General features: G+C 48.1%; 1 protein-coding gene across 1 annotated transcript in view; it reads left to right on the top strand.

Moving 5' to 3' along the window:
• KCP (kielin cysteine rich BMP regulator) overlaps positions 1–17,513 on the top strand; it is a 496,613-nt gene that overhangs the window by 146,293 nt on the left and 332,807 nt on the right. The window contains exons 7-9 of the mRNA XM_085653703.1: positions 10,121–11,039; positions 11,613–12,975; positions 17,246–17,430. Of these exons, the coding sequence (XP_085509829.1) occupies positions 10,121–11,039; positions 11,613–12,975; positions 17,246–17,430 (2,467 nt within the window). The remainder of the gene's footprint in view (positions 1–10,120; positions 11,040–11,612; positions 12,976–17,245; positions 17,431–17,513) is intronic.

Consider the following 17,513-nt stretch of genomic DNA (forward strand, 5'->3'; position numbering starts at 1 on the left):
TTGCACAGGATGTGCGTCAAGAGCACCAGAAGTAGTGTCGTCATGGGCCGGAGGGGGAGCATCCTCCGTCAGGGCTCCCGGGTATTGCAGCAGGTAACATTGTAATGGTCCCCAAACATCAGCAGGACGGGATCGAGCAGGGAGCAGGTCAGAATATGTCAGTATCTGCTCTTGGCAGTAGACAAGGTCTTTAAGCCATTCCTTAAATTTCGGGGCCCTCCCCCTACCCCACCAGCATGCTATACGCCGTTTCGCCAACAGCAATGCCGTTGTGACAAACTTGCGGCTCGCTCGCGGGATATGTTTGGTATAACCCAATAGCGCCTGCACCGGTTCGGGCTCAAGGGCCAGGTCCACCATCCGCGAAACGGCAGAGTACACTTGGGTCCAGTAGGTCTGAATTGCAGGGCAATCCCAGGATAAGTGTAGAAAGTCTGCATGAGGGGCACGACACCTCCCGCAGTTATCCGAGTTCTGCAGCTGAAATTTGTACTTGGTGACCGGTGTGCAGTACAGGCGGTTCAGGAACTTAAAGTGAATGACACAGTGTCTACTGCTCGCAGAAATCTGCTCTGTCTGTATGCAACAATACGACCACCTGTCGTCCCCCAGCTCCAGCCCCAACTCCCGCTCCCACTCCCCACGGGCCCGTGAAGTGTCAAGTGCAGTGTCAGAGCGAACTGTGTGGTACAGTATGGAGACCAAGTGGGAGGGCGAGGACGCCTGTAGGACTCTATGCAATGGACCAGTGATTTCGGGCTCCGCCGGAAATGTCTGCAATATGGACCGCATTCTATGCCTCAGTCTCATGTAGGTGAAAAGCTCCAGAGGGGTAGGCGTGTGCCCGTCGAAGAAGTGTTCCCGGTCGCGGAAGCGCCCAGCAGAGAATAGATCTCCCCACCTCTGAATCCCCAATTTGCGAATCAAATCTTGGAACAATCTCTCTTGTAGAAGGGGCAACTGCGGGTGGTAGGCAATGGGGAGGAGGGGCGAGTACAGGAACGAGCTCGCCACTCGCTTAGATATCTCCAGCCACGCCCCCACTGTTCCCCGCAAGGCGTTATAATTCGTGGTATTATGAGGGAGAGTACTATACAGCAGGCCGCGCAGGGGCAGAGGAGGGGCATAAATGCAACGGGGTGGAACCAGTAAAACGCATAGTGCGCTTGAGCGCAATAATAATATAACTCCAGGTCCGGTATATCCAAACCCCCCCGCGAGTAGGGAGAGGTCATCACAGCCCACTTCAGCCTAGGTCTCTTCCCACCCCACACAAGCCGAATCGATTCCGAGCGTAAGCGAGTGAAAAAATGCCGGCCCGGAGGGAAGGGAATGTTCATAAACAAATATAAAAGGCGAGGGAGCACTACCATCTTAATCAAGGCGGCACGTCCTGCCATCGAGAGGGGGAGCGTAATCCAGCGGTCCACACAGGAGGAGACGTGTGTCAACGCCGTACCATAATTTGATCGCATCAGTTCCTCCCTATCACGAGAAATCTTAATGCCGAGATATTTTACGTCAGACTCACACCATTCTATGGGATAGTCAAGTGAGAACGTCCGACATCCATCCGTCAGATGGAGGATCTGAGACTTTGACCAATTGATTCGTACGCCCGACATCTCTCCGTACGTTATGAATTCCCGGAGTAGCGGGTTCAGGTTATTTTGGGGGTCACGCACATACAAAGTAATGTCATCTGCGTAAAGCGACAGCAGAAGCTGCCGCTGCTCGCAAAACAGTGCCCTGTGTTGATGACGCTGTCGCAACCTCGAGGCGAGGGGCTCCAGTGCCAGCGCAAACAAGAGAGGGGATAAGGGGCACCCCTGCCTGGTCCCACGGGCGATTCCAAAGGGCTCCGATGTCCTACCGTTGATTAAGACCCTGGCACAGGGGCCACCGTAGAGGATAGCTATCCAGCCCAGGAAAACCAGGGGAAAACCCATACTAGTCAGCAGCACCGCTACCAGGTAATCCCACTCTAGGGAGTCGAACGCTTTCGTCGCGTCCAAAAAGACTGCCACCATCTGGAGGCTGGGGGCCACATTCTGTAAAGTTGCAAACAGCGTGCGCAGGTTGTGCGACGTTGCCCTGCCTGGTATGAAGCCCGACTGATCCGGGAGTACCAGTCCCTCCATAAGGAGCGTCAACCGGTTAGCCAGAGTTTTAGAGAGGATCTTTGCGTCACAGTTAAGGAGGGACAGAGGCCGGTAGGAGTCAGGGGAGGTCGCCGGTTTGCCCGGCTTCAAGAGGGAGGTAATCAAGGCCTCTCTCATGGTAGGGGGAAGTTTCCCCAGCGTGTGGGCTTCTTCAAACACCACTTTCAAAATCGGGGCAAGGATATCTATGTACGATTTATAAAACTCGATCGGGAGCCCGTCGAGTCCCGGGGCCTTCCCTGAGGCCATTTGCATGATGGCCTCACGAATTTCATCAATCCCAAGCGGTGCCATGAGGAACTTCCTCTGTGCATCAGAGAGCCATCCCAATGTGATCTCACCCAAATAGGGACCCAACTCCGGCGGTTTAGTGTGAACGGAGGAGTATAGTTCAGTATAATGAGCAAAGAATGCTTGCATGATAGACCGGGTGTCCCTGTGGAGCTCCCCCGAGCTACCCTGGATCTCGAGGACTTGGTTGTTAAAACGAGGCGGCCGGATTGCCCAGCCAGGTATTTACCCGGGCGCTCCCCCTCCCTGTAGCTGCGAGCCTGAAAGTATTTCCCCCTGAACCGAACCTCTCTGTCCGCAGTTTCTTTATAGTCGGACAACAGTTCGCGGAATCGGGCCTGCGCCCCAGCATCAGTGTGAAACGTGGGGGCAGTCTCCAAGTCTTTAAGGTCAGTCTCGAGTTTACGAAGGGTACTACGCAGAACCCTGAGGACCCCCACCCCTTTCGAGATGCACAGTCCTCTAATTGTGACTTTAAAAGCCTCCCACACCACTGCAACACTATCCACCGTGCCACCGTTGCGCTGGAAGAAGCTCTCAATTTCCTGTGCAATTTCGGACCGGAAGACGTCGTCCAGCAGGGCAGTTGGCTGCAGTCTCCACGACATCGGAGAGCCAGCGAGGTCAGTCAATTCAACGCTCAGCAGGACCGGGGCATGATCGGAGTATGTACGAGCAAGGTGTTTTACCCAGCCTATCGTGGGAGCAAGCCCCGGGGAAACTAGGATATAGTCCAGTCTCGCCCACGTGGAGTGCGCGGCAGTCCAGTGCGTGCCCTCCCTTGTCGCCGGGTGCCTAGAACGCCACGTGTCCAGCAAATGACGCTCAGTAAGGAGGTCATGCACATATGCCTGCGAGCGGGAGTAGTGGTGTGGGCCAGGATTCGCCCTATCCCTCTCGGGGTCAACAGCTATGTTAAAGTCACCTCCCCACACTAGGTAAGTGGAACCGATACGTAAAATCTCTCCCCATAGCGTTTGAAGGCAAGACGGATCATCTGTGTTAGGACCATAATAGCACGCCAAAGTTAGCGTGTCCACGCCCATGCGCCCCCAGACCACACAATACCTGCCCTCCCGATCAATCCGTTCACCCATGTGCACAAAAGGGGTATGTTTCCTAATGAGGATGGCCACCCCACGCGAATAGGTGGAGTAAGATGAGAAGGTACGGTGCACAGCCCAACGCGACGCAAACAACACAGGCCTGGAGGGGTCCAGGTGCGTCTCCTGAAGAAAGGCTACCCCTATGTGATGCCTATCCAGGTATGCCAGGACGTGTCTACGCTTTCTGTGGTCTCCCAAGCCCCTCACATTCCAGGTCAAAAAGTTAAGCTGCCCAGTAGAGTCCCTACGTGTCTGCGGATCACTCATGGAAAAGAAGAAGACTCAAACACAGCAATACAATACAACCACCGCCCCCCGAACAATGTGAAGAAGACAATGCCAACATCGCCACATACCATTCAAAACTAGCATACACACCAAATCCCCAACTCCCCCCCCCACCCCCCACCCACAGCAGCATCCCAAACATGCTATCTGGACAGTCCCCCTCCCCCCCACCCCGAAGCAAATCCCCTCTATAGCAAGTGCCATATGGGAGCAACATGTAAACTTAAAGTCAAGTGGGTAATACCCTTGGGACGACAGTCTAGGTGAATACACAGTAATCCCTCGAGCCAGAAGAGTGCGCCCAGCCCGAGGGCCGGACCCTCTCCATGGACAAAAGGGCGCCCAGCGAAACGATAGAGTCCTGAGAGTCTAATGCAAGCTAAAGAAGTGTTGGACTCCGCTAACATCCCCTCACAGTGAATACAGCTAGGTCCATGGGTCCCCATGTCAAGTCCCACAATGGCATACACGCGCAACACCTTACCAGCTGACAAGCAACAGTCTCAGAGTCGACAGGACAACGATCCAGCACCGTCATCCTGATGCCGGCGAAGAGGGGCAGTCCTGGTCACGTTTCTTGAGTCGCTTCAAGAACTCCTCCGCCTGTTGGGGTTTAGTGCAAAAAATTTGTTTCCCTTGATGAGTGATGCGCAGGCGGGCCGGGTAAAGAAGCGCATAGTCAATTTGTGCAGCTCGCAGTTTGTGCTTGACCTGGACGAATTTCTTCCGCTCCTCCTGAACCACCGGGGTGAAGTCCGGGAATATAGTGAAGGCTGTGCCGCCGTAGGATAGGGTCTTCTTCTCCCTCGCCGTCCGAAGCGCGACATCTCGATCACGGAAGTTCAGCAAGCGTGCGATAATAGGGCGGGGGGGAGCCCCCTGCGGCGGTCTCAGGGCCAGAGATCTGTGTGCCCTTTCGACGATGAACTGAGGAGATAGGGAGTCCGTGCCCACCACCTCTCGCAGGAGACCCTCCACATAGTCCTCCATCCTGCCCGTGTGGGTCGATTCTGGAATGCCAATTAAACGGATATTGTTCCTCCGACTGCGCGCTTCCAATTCCTCATTTTTGGCTGCTATTACGTGGAGGACTTTGTCCATGCGCACCACAGTGGCAGACAGTTCCGTTGTGCGATCTTCGGTGTCTGAGATACGCCTCTCCGTCTCTGTGAGGCGTTCACCATGGCTGTCAACCTTATGCACAATCGAGTCCATGCGGGATTGCATGGAATCCATTTTGTCCACTATGGTCGCTAGACTTTGCCGCATATCCAGCAATATGGACTTGACGTCCTCCCCCGGTGGGGCCTCCACCGACGTCGACCCCCCCGCTGCGGCCTCCGGCTGCGACCTGGTCTGCTTCTTGGGCTCGAAAGTGAGGCGAGGCTGACGACTGTCCGGCTTCCCCATGGCGGCGCTGTCAAGCTGCCCACAGCAGGATCGAGGGCGCGTCCGGACCGCGAGTCCGGCCACGAGGGCAAGAAGCAAAGGGGGAGTGCGGCAGTGCAGGGGAGGGGGGAAACCTCCAGACCGTGCAGCGGGTCACAGGATCAACCACAAGCACCCAGTTCGACCCCCTCCACCTGCTACGTGGGACCCCGCTGGAGACCAGCCCCCGCACCCGGGACCGATCACGATCACCCAAGCGTACCCCTCACCTCCGCAGCAGGGAGCACCACACCTTGAGCGTCCGGGGCGACCCCTGCGCGGATCGCCAGCAGGGAAGAGCCAGGCAGGCGGGGGGAAGAAGGATCCAAGGCGAGCCCCACACGTAGGTCCCGCAACCGTGACTCGCCAGTCAGGGGGAGACAGCACGCACCGCCGTCCAGCGCCTCCAGGCCAATGGCTCCCTGCTCAGTCCCGTCTCTCCCCAGCGCGGGCTCCACAATGTAGGCTCCGGCGCAGGAGGGCCAGCAATCAGTGCACCAGGCAGGCAGTCCCTCCGGGCCCCGCACCTCCGCCGATCCGCCGATCCGTCGGTCAGTCAATCGCCCCCAGTGGGCAGGCAGCCAGGCACCAGCGGGGGGGGGCGAGAGATCTGCACAAACTGGGGCGAGCGAGGCAGCACCACGCCGCAGCAAGGATCAGTTGAGGGCCGGGAAGGCGGCCGCCGCGGCCATGACCTCAGCCGGAAGCGCCCCTCACCAGCGCCAGCGCCCGCCGGGCACCCCGCTGCCACCTAGGTCGTCCCTTTGCCCCCGGCCAGGGGTATCCAGTGTGGGCCACAGCGACCCCCGCAGGCACGCCGCAGGGCCGCCGCCCGCAGCCTCGGATCCGGAGGCGAGGCCTGTCGCCCACGTGGGAAGCACCGGCCTCACGCTACGGCAGCCTCCCGGTCTCGGCTCCAATGGGACGTCCGCCACAGCCGGCGCAGCTCGCAGCGGCTCCCCAGTCCGATATCGCCGGGCCGCCAAGGATGAAACAGCGCTCAGGCTGCGGTAGGGATGTCGGGCCGTCCACACAGGTCCGTGCAGGCAGCAAAAGTCGACTGTCAGGGAGGATTATGAAGGATTTCGTCGCTGGGCTGCGGGAGCTTCACCCGAAGGCAGCCATTCCGCTGTGCGCCACCTAGCGCCTCCTCAAGAAAAAGAGATATGTCTCTTAAACAGGTATCTAATGCAAAGTGTTTAGTTACGCGACCCCGAGCCACTTATTCCTTCCGCACTGCACTTACTCACTTCATATGGTGATTCTATAAAAGAGCAGATAACGTCCTTCACTGCTGTTCTTTTTTCCTCCTTGTTCCCTCTGTGAATGATCCAGAAAGAGGTCACAATAAACCTGGCATTCCTCTATGATCAAGAGGACAACTGGAGGTTGGTTGGATAACCCAAATGATGATAATGATCACATTGACGATTGATGGGTATCCTGAGACAATGAAGGATCATTTCTCTTTCTACAAAACTCTTTTGCTTTCTTTTTCTATCTAAACACTTTGTAGTAGAAACCTGTTTAAGAGACATATCTCTTTTTCTTTTTTTCTTTCATTAGACCTCGGATTATTTGTGTGTTTTGACTTATTGGATAGGGGAATTAATCCGGTAGGGTCTCTAATTTCCCTTGGACCCTCCTTTGTGTGATATTGGTTCCATCATTTACCAAATGAATTAATTTGTTCCAATAGAACTTTATTTCAGGACAATTCCAGACCACATGTATATATTCTGGCCTAGTTCCACTCAGAGAGGGCATGCAGCCCTCTTAGTTGGGTAGAATGTTTTTATCTTCCCCAGGGTCATATATGCTCTGTGTATGTAATAAAACTGAATCAGTTTCAAACGTATGTTCTTATTTATCTTAGTGGCATATGTGAGTACCTTCTGAGATAGGTCTCTGTATATCCACTGCCTCACGTTCTCTGAGTGTCTAAGGGAGGTGCAATTTGGCTGATCAATGCCCGGTACAACAGAGTAGCGGCTTTGCTCTTCCCTTTAGCAGTGAGGGTTGTCTTCAAACCCTGGTGTGTGGGAGGTTCGTCAGTTCCCACCCTTCTTTTTTTTTTATGGCAACAGTAACCGTTCTTTGTAACAAAAACTGCCCCTTGGGAAAATCCTATTCCTTGTTCAACTTCCCAAAGTCTAAGTGTGTGCCCCCCCATTCAGGTCCCCCATGCTCAGTACTCCTCTTTCCTTCCATATTTTCAAGTCTCCTCAGTTTGTTCCTCACAGGAGGGCTCCCCATCTATCCCTAGGAAACTCTGACATGTAGGCTACCAGTGTTTGGCGTTTGGGAAGGCGCCTATTCCAGCAGATTTAAAAAAAAAACAACATATTTTATTGATTTTCTCTTTATCACAACTTCTATCATTGATATACATTATTTAAATTGCCATTAATATTCTATGGATTGGATCACGAAATAAAATAAACAATTGTACTATTGTTGATGAATTATCCTTGATACTATTCAACAGTTTTTATATGTATACTTCCATTGGTTTGTAGTGTCCATCAAGATTCCGTTTCTGCCATGTACATAACTCAGTATAGGCGCTGTAACGGGTTACGTCACTTCCTGCGTTCCTCCCAACTTAACCCAGTGTAACTATGTTTCCCACCCCCTCCCTCCCCACAGACTCAGTTCTGCATGTATATATTCAGGTTGACAGTCAGCATAGGTATACTTAACAATTATAATTTGTGGCATAAATCTAGCAAATGGTACCTATTATACAATATAGCGTTGCAAGGTCAATATTTCGGCATTGCCTACTTTTTGTTAGCATCCTTAACAATCCAACATTGCCCCTTCTACAGTGACTGTACCTCTGTGGCTATAAACTCCTCCAACATCATATTCCATTCTAATGAGATAGGTTTTTTTCGCAGCCCCCCTACGTTCTTCCCTCTGTAACTCTGCACTTTCAGCTTTACTCCATATGATCACTTCATTGTACCAGTCTTTCCACCTCATGGTTATTGTGCGTTTGGCGAGAATCAATGCCAAGTTAGCAAATCTATGTGTGGGGCCTCCCTGTTTGGCTCTAGCTGTTATTCCTATTATGTAGTATTCAAACGACTGTCCTATTCCAGCAATGTTATAATACTCCAGGGGGATTTCTTCCCTCTACTCCCCCTCTCCCAGGCCATAGAAGAATCCTTAAATTTCCTGCCGTTGACGGGATCATATTAATCACCTTCCATGCCCTGCCATCCAGTCCGCCACACCACTTGTCAGCCACTGCAACTGGGCAGCTAGATAGTACACTTCAAAGCCCGGGGCAGCTCCACCACCTTCAGATGTAGTAAGCAGGAGTTTAAACAGTGACACCCTATATCTATTTGGGCCCCACAATAAATCAGTGGGGATTATATAAATTATTTTATCACTTGTAATGTCACAAAATAATATAGTAACTAAGGGAGTGCCATTTTGGTTACTGCTATCCAGCTCATAACTGTCAGCAGAAGCATGCCCTAGAACTGCTCACATTTCCCCATTGCCTGTATTTCCGGGCGAATGTTCCTGCCAAGTATATCATGGAGTGCACAATATAACTGCACCCCCATGTAGCAAATTGTAGTTGCTTAACATTTTTAGTATTCTAAGGTGAGAGCAATGCTACCTCCACAGACAGCTGTATCAGGTAAGCACAGAGGACTTTCCACAGTTTACTGTCAACCCTGAGATGATTCAAAATGTGTCTAATGCCTCTGTTGTGTTCTCGGAGTCCCACCGCATATCACCCACATGTAATCAAAACACCCTTGTCTCCATTAAGAGACATCATAGCTTCACCTGTGCAGATGTGGCCCTTGGCGTCGCGCTTCCTAGTACGAGTGCGAGGTAGTGCTGTCCAGAAGGAGCTTGAGAGCTGGTGCTGTGTAAAATGTGCTTCCTAGGTGCTGTGCTAGAGAAAGGGTGTTCAATATCAGGTTGCACAATGTAGGTCAGGGTGGTGGGATTTTTAGGTTCATTAAACCATGACTACGTTAATGAGGTCCATTTAGTTTCACTGTATGTAAATGTATCTTTGTGGATATCCCGAAAATCTCCCATGGATATAACCATCCTGGATCGACATCGGGCACACTTGATCTAGATCGTGATACTAAGAAACACTGTCTAGACTCTAGAACATGCCGCCTAGCCGAATCTCCCTAGAATGTTCTTCATTGATGAAGATCTATACACTCTGCTTCCTAGGTGCTGCCTCGTAGAGACTCAGCCGCACCCCTCTGATGAAGCCCAGTGAGGGTCAGACATGTTTTATTGTGTTCCATGGTTGGAGGGTACCTGGTCTAGCTGTTTAGGCTGAATTACTTATTTTGGGATGGGAATATTCTGATTTGCTTATAGCTGCCCCTTCTGTAAAAGTGTAGATTGGCTAGTCGTAATATAATGCATTGTTGCCCAAGGGGAATTACCAATGTTTAAGATTCGTTCTGCAATTTCCATCCATCAGCTTGTGCTGTCTAAATGAGACTTCCTACAAGGGAGAGGTGAAGTCAGCCATGGTTTTCTGCTTTCTTTACCAATTTAGTGGAGTGATCTTCTCTGAAAGACCCCGCGAGGCTAAACCATATAATAGCTAAATTGGGTTTATTTCGAAGTGCTTAATAGCTAGTGCTTCACAATAGAACTTAAATAGATTTATGTTCTGAGATAGCACAGTCATATGTAGTGGTACTTCCTAGAATAGCGCTTTTACTTTCTTCTCTGATTATCCTTCCACTTATACTTCCTCCTTTAGGCAGGCACTCTCATCATTATTACAGTGAATGTGATGAGTCTCTGACACTGTCATTATATTGTGTTATCACCCTGCAGACATGCTCCATGCCTCAAGATGGTGGCCAGTGCACCGACGGATCTTCACGGCAACCGAAACAACACTGGTTTTACAGTGCTAAACACCGTCGCTGCATAGAGTTTCTCTACACCGGCTGTGGTGGTAATGCTAACAATTTCCTTAGTCAAGAAGAGTGTCAGAGGCGTTGCGAGATAGGAGCTTGTTGTTACCGCAGCCCGATAGTCAGTGGAGTGCACTTTGGTTATGACCGTGAGGGATTTGACCGCTACGGGTACAACAGTTCAGGAGTGGACCGCAATCAGCGAAAGAGAGTGGTCTTCAACCCTGTCCGATCTGGGCCTGCATTATTTGGTCCCAACGGGCAGATCTTTAGTGGACTTAATGATGGCCGAGAATTTGACAAGTATGGATTTGATCAGCAAGGGTATGACCGAGATGGCTTTCACAAGGAGACTGGCTTCAACTTCACTGGCTACAACCGCAAGGGTGAACATGATGGGCGCATGGAGTTTAACAGTGAAGGCTATGACAGAAATGGGTACAACCGGGCTGGATTCAACTGTGGTGGCCTTGGTGCTGATGGCTTCAGCTACCTGGGGTTGTGTGGGGGGTTCACATACCAGTGTGATTCACTGTCACTGTCTCAGTGCCAGGCAATGGATGGGAAAGTGGCTGGGCATGAAGTAGTCAGCTTCTCTCCAGGCAAGAAGTGTGAAGAGACAGCTTGTGGTGAAAGCTGTGGGTGCTCCTATGCAGGAAGAACCTACAACTTTGGGGAATCCTTTGAACATGGCTGTGAGGTGTGCCTCTGCAGTTACACTGGTGCTGTGGAATGCAACTGCAGGCAAGTGAGCCAGCGCAAAGAGATCCGAGACATGACTACAGAGGAGCGAAACATCTATCAGAAAGCTGTCCGGGATTTGTATGCCAAGGAAGGTGAGCTTGCTTACAAGCATAATTTGAAGTTTCTTTTGCATGATGAGCAATATGTTTGTTTCCTGTTGCTGATAGTGCCACTTCTTTGTTCAATATATCGTTCATTAGTTGAGTGTGTCACTCCATTGCCCAATGTGTCACTCCTTTGCTCAGTGTCTCTCTTTTGTTGACTGTGTCATTCCTTTTTCTCTCTGTCAGTCCTTTGCTCACTGTGTTACTCCTATGTGCAGTGTTAATCCTTTTCCCAGTTTGTCGCTTCTTTGACATGCAGCTTATATTTTTTTACCTAGAGTACAACTCCTTAGCCTTGGATGTTACATATTTGTTCAATGTTTCACTCTATTCTCCTAAGTGCCTAAGGAAGGGATTGAGCACGCTACTTTGCTAAACATAGTTTTGCCCTATCAGAAGGGCCTAATGAATCTGTTGTTACCTAAGTGTTTACATAGTTTATAAGAGAAGCATGTCTGACCTTATGAGGTTATGTTGTTGTCTGTTCTGTGCTCACTCTGCATTCTAAAACCTGTTTTCCTTTCTTACCATCCTTAACTCTACATTGGGGGATCTGCACAGACATGTGGGAGGAGTTATCCCGACTGAAAGCAGAGTACTGCCCCCAGGCCAATGGCAGGCTGACCTTTTTGCCTTGGCATCGCTACTTTCTGCGGCTGGTGGAGAGGGAGCTCCAGAAGGTCTCTTCCTGTGACATCGCCATCCCTTACTTTGAGTGGACTGTAGACTCAGGGTCCCTGGAGTCATCAGTAGTGTGGCAGGCCAATTTCTTTGGGGGCAATGGGGACCCAAGGTCAGGCTGTGTCCTACATCACCCATTCCTACTGGGGAAGAACTGGGAACCTTGTCTCAGCAGAAGATTCAATACCTCAATAGTGCTGCCAGATGCCATCAACATCCAGCTCATTCTAGCAGAAGAATCTTTCCAAGAGTTTTCCTTCCATGTAGAGGTTCTCTCGAGCCTCTTCCATATTTGGGTTGGAGGGCATATGGCATCCCCCTTTAGTGCTTATGACCCCATCTTTCTCTCACATTATGCCTTCATCGACAAGTTGTGGACCCTTTGGCAGGAAAAAAGTCCTGATGGGCTTCCCCGCTACCCTCCAGATGCACGTTACATCAAGATGAAGCCTTTTGATGTTGCCCCTGATGACATCTTGCTTGCTCAGCAACAGCTGTGCACTAGATATGTCTCCATCACTCTTGGAGCACCCTGTAACTACACAGTGAGACCAAAACAACATAGGATAGAAGGGCATGTGTTTGAATCTGACTATGGACCATTTGACCTTCATGGCTATAATATGATGGGCTATGATCGCAGAGGTTTTGACCAGCAGGGCTGGAATCAGTACGGGTATGGAAGGAATGGTTTTGACAGAGATGGCTTTGATGTGGACGGATTTGATATTTCTGGCTACAACCGCTACGGTTTCAACAGATCTCAGGTGACCCCTTTTGGGATGAGAAAAGATGGGACATTGCTTCCCGAAGTGCGAGCTGAAGTTATTGATCCACTCTTCAGGAATGGATATAACACTTACGGTTATGACCAATCAGGCATGGACAAAAACGGATTTGATGTATTTGGTTTCAACCTGGAAGGATATGACCGAGACCAGTGCAACTATTTTTTTCATGGCCCTCATTACTTGAGGTTCTACTTCTTCATTCAACAGCAGGTGTATGTGCTGGGGAAGGATGTCTTAACCAATATCAAACGTATCTGTCCCCCTATCAGTCCTCTTCCCTCCTGGTGGTTGCAGCATACCTGGGTGACGCGGGAGGTACATGTGACCTTGCAGGTTGTGAGGCAGCTGGAGCAGAGGTGGACATCACAGCATATGTTTGACAGCAGCTACATACCCAACATCTCCTCAGTGAGGGAGAACAACCTCTGGTTACCTGTTACCCCCGACCTAAGGTAAGACATTGAATGTGAGTGTGTCAGAAGGTTTTGGGAAGGCTGCCATGAACAGCTGATTATGCATGAGCTTCAATGCTCAGTCAAAGAAAGGAGTTCGACGTGACAGGAACATTAGCCCTTTAAAGGTGTGTGGGAATGTTACAAGGAACTGATGATGTTTTACTCACAATGCGGAACATTATCCAAACTTGCCTTGAGATATTCATGTTTTTGCTTTCCCAAAATGCATATGGTTTGGTGACACTAACTCCTATCTCTTATGCTTCAACATGATTTATTATGTATTTAAAAAAGGGGGATGCATGTACCAAAATAATGTGGGACATCAATTGTCATAATCTATAAAACTTGATTTAGTGAGCATTAGAGAAAAACAAAGAGTTGTCAAGCGGCATTGGAGTTCGTAAACAGCATTTAGTAACAATGATCAATAGTCATCAGGTTCAAGTTGTTAGTTCAGACAATGCGAGTTGCAGCCTATCAAGGAGTGCAGGCCCAGGGCTTTTTCAAGGCTCTCCAGATTTGTAAGATATTAATAATTTAAATCTCGTGGATATGGGATTTTAATGAGGTCATAAGGAAAATATGATGGGTATCTTTATGCAGCTGAGATGACTAAGTATGACTGAGGGAAAGAAACACATGCATTTTCTTTGTAATAACTCATGTTTCTGTATTTTAGTAAAGCAGGTCAAAATAATCTGTGGCTCCTTCAAGGGGTAAAACAAGTTTGTATATGATAAATACGGTCAAGAGAATCCTTTGAGCAATACAGATCACAGACAGATATGAATCAGGACATGTTTAGAGGTGGAAGGGATTCTCCATCAAGTGATCGGGTCTCCAACAAAAGAAATCTCATGTGGTGTGGACACGTACGCATCTATGAAAATTGAGAAAGCTGGATTTTCTTTGTCACTGTTACTATGTACAGACTCGTTTTACCCCTCAAAGGAACCATAGATTATTTGGACCTGCTTTAATATATTTTAAAGGAGCATCATGAATGCAATTTTCCTTAGTGGGACCTAGTCATCTCAGCTGCATACAGGCACCTAACATAGTCACTTTATGACCGCATTGAAATCCCTTATCCACAAAATAACAAGATTTAAACTATTAATATTTTATGACTCTGGAGAACCTTGGAAAAGCCCTAGGCCTGCACACGTTGCTAGGGCGAAACATGTGTTGGCTGAACAACTAACAACTTGCAACTGGTGACTACTGAGTATTGTTATTAAATGTTGTTTCTGAACTCCAGTGTCGCTTGAAATCTCTTTGTTTTTTTTGTAATGCTCACTAAATCAAGTCATATGTATCACGACAATTGATATCCAGCATTATTTCTGGAACTTCATTCACCTATTATACATACTGAATCTAACTGGGTTAACCTAGATCCAATGCACATTCCATTCCAAATATTGACCAAGATTTCATTAAGCTAAGAATTGGGTATTGTAGGACGAGTGACGATATCAAATAGCCCTTTACCCCTCTTCATGATTTATTATGGTATGTTATCTCATAGAGATTTGTACACAGTATATTGCTATTAGTGTGGCTAGGCCGCCACACTGGGAATCTGAACGTGCAGATGTTGAATGCGTTGAACCTCTGCACATTTGCCACATGACTAAAGTGGTGGGGACAAAACGACTTAGGATTTCTGACAACCTCTGTTCCTCCAGTCAGATCACACTCCCTTAACCACCCTTGCATCTCATCCCTACACTGACTGCTGCAGCTAATCTGCTGCAACACAATTGAATCACAAGTTTGACAATCACACAACAAACCCCACTCCTTCTGCAGTGGACTCTCTCTACTTACACACTTCTCCAACCACTCATGTAGACTTTGGCCTCCAATCACTCTTAGACAAAGTAATGCCACTATCGTATCACACCAGTGACAGCTACATTCTGTTCCAACACTTGATAACAGAACATGACCTATTGAGGAGAGGAGCCTTATAAAGATCTCCGATACACCGCATGAAGTAGATTGAAGGCCCATCAGAGCAAGCGGGCTGTAAATGTTACTGGTGTATGCTTTTACTCTACTATACATTACTTGTTCTATGCAGTCTCTGTATTTGGTGACATTCAGTAAAGCACAGTAAAGGGCTGAATTTGTTTCTGATCTTAGTGTGGCAGTACTTGTAATGCATGAATCATTTTACAAAGCAAGACATTTCCATTCGAAACATGACCTATGAGAGTTTAATCTGAGAACCAGATACCAACCTTTACCTTAGATTTGACATTGGAGCCAAAGATTGAGTGAGGTGCTGGAGCTACACATGGGCATGCTGTCACATAGGGTCTGAAATAGATGCTGTTGTTCTAAGTAAATCTTATAGTACATTGTGTCTCTGTTTTTGAGCTAGGCTCTCGAGCCCGAACTAAAGACTGCTCTTCCAGGTTTAGTTATGTTCTGTATTCCTACTACAAAGCTGTACACACTCCTTCAGGCACCTTGTTGTCATGAGACAAGCCTTACATTGTGGTATTAAAATGTTGCATGTTAACTCTTTCTTCTGACCATTATCCCAGTCGGGATACCATGGTATCAAATAGATCCTAGTACTTTACACAGAAGTGCATGGAATTGGTGCCATTGAAAGGTGTGGATTTGCGATGACTTGAGATAAAAAGTGTCCACAGCAATCAATACAAGCTTCTCACACTGCAGTCAGTACACATTTAACCCAGTCAGTAGAAAGGGAGTTGGAATTGTGGGAACATGCCAAGACTGCTAACATGGAGGGGTATTTTACAGTGGTTTTGTGTTTGATGGTTCTGTAGTGGTATGGAACGTGAGAAGGTGGTACATACATAACAGTTACCTGAGACACAGTGAACCAGGAAGGCGTGTATGTATTAGTTCCGGTACATGGAACATGTGAGATCCCAAGGGTGCTCTTGATAGCATCCACATGGGCGAGGACACTCCAGGCAGCCATGGGTTAGTCTGAGCAGGCTTATGATCACATCTAGTCATTGCTTTTAATGGAATCTACACTTGTGCTCAGGTGTGTGATGCAGGACTGATGTCAGGAGCCGGCAGCAAGGACTGTTCTCACTCAGGAGGAGTATATGAGGCCATAGATCTCTGATCAAGTAAAGCTGGATTATTTGTGGATCATTGAAAATTCACAGTAAAAACATTTAATTTGTTCTTTAATAATAAGCAATTTAAATATTCTAGTGAGTAAATAAACTCTTTATTAGGTGTTGCCAAATCCTAATAATCCTAGATATTTCATGAACATTAACAGAAAAAGCCCAGAGCCTTACTCAAAGTCTGTGCAAACTTAAAATCCTCCAATTTGTGGAGGAAATGCTAAGTACAGAGTAGATTTCAGCAGCTGAATTTTCACCATTAGATAATAGTTAGATTAATGAAATTAAGCTGGTCCATTCTACTCTAAATTTAACATTTCTTCAAGAAATCGTAGCATTTTTACTTATCACCAAACCCAGAATCATGTCCTACCTAGACCATCACCTTTTTTAAACTGACTAACAGATTCATTCCAATATTTGTACCATTGTACATAAATATATAGTAATTGTACATTGAATAGAAACAAACTTAAACAATGAACATAAATTGGAATGTTAGGCAACTGGTAGGAAAACATTGTATACACAGAATTATCTGTGATATCCTAGATCCTTATTGCATCACTGTCTGTTGTTGATTAATGAAAGACCCCTCACCCTTCACCCACACAGAGACGCAAGGAACAGAATTATTTACATGCTATTTTTGACTTTTAAATAGATATTCGTACGTCCTCTGAGTCAGCCAGATAAATATGCAACTGACAATTCCACCACAGACTATTGGGATTATCTCAAGAAAATGACTGCTGCTTTCACATCCCTAATTCCAAATGAAAATCTCCAGGCTTTAGCCACAGCGCTTGTGGACCCTAGGGGTAGAATGGAAGGAAGGGTCCTGTTTTTTAGTGGCTTATTTTGTCACAAGTACAAGCAGGTGAACGATATATCCCTGATAATTTCTGAAAAGTATGGCTGGAGTTACTTCATCTCCATATGTTATGCAGAAATCTCAAATCAAGCATGTTGGTCAAATCTAATAAAGGCATGTCTTATACATTTAAGGTGTTTAGAAGGTTGGTAACAAGTTTACATGTGTGATGTAATATTTGTGCCCAGTATCCAGATTTTGAATGTTCTAAATTTTCAGTGTTGTTCTGATTTGGGTTGTACTCTACCTTTCTCACTTGCAGGTTTTGCTTTGAAGCACACTTTTTCTCAGGTTGCCCACTTGGTACTGCCCCCGTGAGTTGCCCGGACTTGTGCCAGGATGAGCAGTGTGTAGGGCACCCCAACGTCGAGTGTCGTGTCCAGATATGCGGGTCCTGTTTTGCAGAGTGGTACGATCGGGTTACTGGCAACAGTGTTTTGTGCCAGGGTGGGTGTTCTAGCATATCTTTATTCTTCTTTGGAAGAGCTTGTGTGTGCAGGGCGGGAGGGTTGTATAAGTCTGAGCAAGTG

Source organism: Triturus cristatus, chromosome 4_1 (genome assembly GCF_964204655.1).
Source record: "Triturus cristatus chromosome 4_1, aTriCri1.1, whole genome shotgun sequence".
NCBI classification, from domain to species: domain Eukaryota; kingdom Metazoa; phylum Chordata; class Amphibia; order Caudata; family Salamandridae; genus Triturus; species Triturus cristatus.